The sequence below is a fragment of the Siphateles boraxobius genome, unplaced genomic scaffold, assembly GCF_051911475.1.
Source record: "Siphateles boraxobius isolate OS27281-9 unplaced genomic scaffold, OSU_SipBor_1 99, whole genome shotgun sequence".
Lineage (NCBI taxonomy): Eukaryota > Metazoa > Chordata > Actinopteri > Cypriniformes > Leuciscidae > Siphateles > Siphateles boraxobius.
Genome location: NW_027509229.1, coordinates 2,484,228 through 2,486,485, shown reverse-complemented (window position 1 = coordinate 2,486,485; position 2,258 = coordinate 2,484,228). Strand labels below are relative to the sequence as shown.

General features: G+C 39.2%; 1 protein-coding gene across 2 annotated transcripts; it reads left to right on the top strand.

Moving 5' to 3' along the window:
* Window positions 1-927: 927 nt before the first annotated feature.
* On the top strand, window positions 928-1,891 carry LOC143733404 (uncharacterized). 2 transcript variants are annotated; one of them, XM_077225108.1, is made up of 4 exons: window positions 928-986; window positions 1,119-1,202; window positions 1,323-1,409; window positions 1,514-1,891. In XM_077225108.1, the coding sequence occupies exons 1-4, from the start codon at window positions 941-943 to the stop codon at window positions 1,690-1,692; spliced, it is 396 nt and encodes a 131-aa protein (XP_077081223.1). In that variant the 5' UTR covers window positions 928-940; the 3' UTR covers window positions 1,693-1,891. The 2 variants fall into 2 exon arrangements, with proteins under 2 accessions (XP_077081223.1, XP_077081224.1); XM_077225109.1 differs by having other exon boundaries at window positions 1,323-1,420.
* The last annotated feature ends 367 nt before the right edge of the window (window positions 1,892-2,258 follow it).

Below are 2,258 nucleotides of genomic sequence, written 5' to 3'. Positions count from 1 at the left end.
TATTTGGTCCTATTTAAGAACATGCATTAAACAATTAACGTGTAATGTAAACAATCACATATCATAAGTGACAAATATAATATTGGCAGGGTCAGATTTGTCTGCTGAGGAGGATGAGTCCTTGCCAGACAAGAAAAAGGGTGAGTACAGTTTAATTAAGTTGGCTGTGTATTAGTATTCAATGTTATCTTACTGTGATTAATTTCATTGTGCATGTTCTTGTCAAGAGGATACAGTGTTGCTTCCGGTTCCTCCGCCAAAGCTCTCACATAGGGGTGAGTAAAATATAGTTAGCTGGGCTGACCCAGTGGTATAATTCAGTCATCAAATTTCAGGGAATGGTTGACAATATGAGTTTTTCTGTCATTTAAGTTGCTGTATGCTTCTGGTTTTGGAATTTCTTTTAACAACCACAGGACCAAATGCAATGCTGCTCCAGTTACCTGCACCCCCAGAACTGGCTAACACCGCCATTAGACAACCAGAGAGTCCTGCATCTTCAGACAGTAATTTCATGTTTTTATTTATTCTACTTTACTTGCTCAAATGGCAATATGGAATATAAAGCATTTTTAAGTCTGGGCTCAAAACAGTCTTTCAACTTTCCTGTTCCTTTTTCAGTTTCTGGATGTTCTCGTCCAACGCTTCACCGTTCACCCACAAGGTCTGAATCATCAGAAGCATTTAGTCCAGTGTCAGCCAGTAAGTCAGTAAAAAATTTTTTACAACCCTCTACATACACCTTGGCAATAGAATCGCCATGTCCATGATCAGTTGCATTCTTCATAGTTGTCAATTCTCCTACCTCACTTATTGAGATTATTGCAGGAGCAGCTGTCTTTAAAAACGATTTCACTGAGCTTCAATGCTGTTTTTTTGTTTGTTTTTGTTTTTTACTTCAGGATCTAGGGGTTCTCGCACACCTCAGCGTGGAGTTCGAATGACATCACTGTCCGAGAGCAGAAAAGGTCGGGCATCCTCATCCAGTGAGTCCATGATCAGTTGCATTCTTCCTAGTTTTTAAAGACATCTGCTCCTGCTATAATGTCATTAAGTGAGGTAGGAGAATTGACAACTATTTCAATGAGCTTCAACGCTGTTTTGTTTTTTTTCTTCAGGATCTTGGCGTTCTCGCACACCTCAGCGTGGAGTTCGAATGCCATCACAGTTCGGGAGCAGAAAAGGTCGGGCATCCTCATCCAGTGAGTCCATGATCAGTTGCATTCTTCATAGTTTTCAATTCTCCTACCTCACTTATTATAGGAGCAGCTGTCTTTAAAAACTATTTTAATGAGCTTCAACGCTGTTTTTTTTTTCTTCAGGATCTAGGCGTTCTCGCACACCTCAGCGTGGAGTTCGAATGACATCACAGTCCAGGAGCAGAAGCTTATTCCCCATGTCTCAAGCAAGTACGTCCATGGTCAATATTTATTATTGTATTATTCTTTAAGAAGCATAAAGTAAGATTTATAAAATACTTGACAAAAATAAATGAATGTGTTTTCTTCCACAGAATACCAGAAGTCAGTGCTTGGAAAGCTAGTTGAACTTCTAGATGAGATAAAAAGAGTCGGGAGGCATTATGAGCCCCTGAATTCGGCTGTCCATGTTGCTAGACTAGAAACCTTAGAAGAGTTTGCTCAAGAAGAGGCACGTCTCAAGGACCGCAACCTCTGGGAACAAAGGGTATGATTTATACAGAAATTGGACTAAACTCAATAAGATGTTAATTAGACTAGACCCCCAAGTCTCCAAAAAGTCTAAATGATCTATATTGTACAAAAAGATGCTTTTCTCGTGCATCTGTTAACATGCACAGCTTTATATAATGTGTAATTGAGGGACACACAGTGCTCGAATTTTCGTATAGGCGTATTTTCATGCCTTTATATTAGAGGTATACTGTCCCATAATATTTTGCATGGACTAAACATGTATGGAGGACTCAACATGACCAGTTCCCATTTAAGCTCAATCTGGCAACAGTCAGTATATTACCAATACCATGGGTTTATTCATAATGTATTGAGTGGCTTTTCATGTGTCATATACAGGTGTCCCAGCTCTCAATGGTGGGAGGGAGGAACGATAAAGACTGCGTCCATAAAGTGATGGACAGGTATTAAACAAATGTCACATGCTCAGAATATAGAATGTAATTATGCAGTTACATTTTTACTCATTGCCTGCTCTGTTTGCCCTCCTCTTAGCACATAGAAAAGCAAAAATGCAGAAAGAGATGATTCATTAGGAATAAT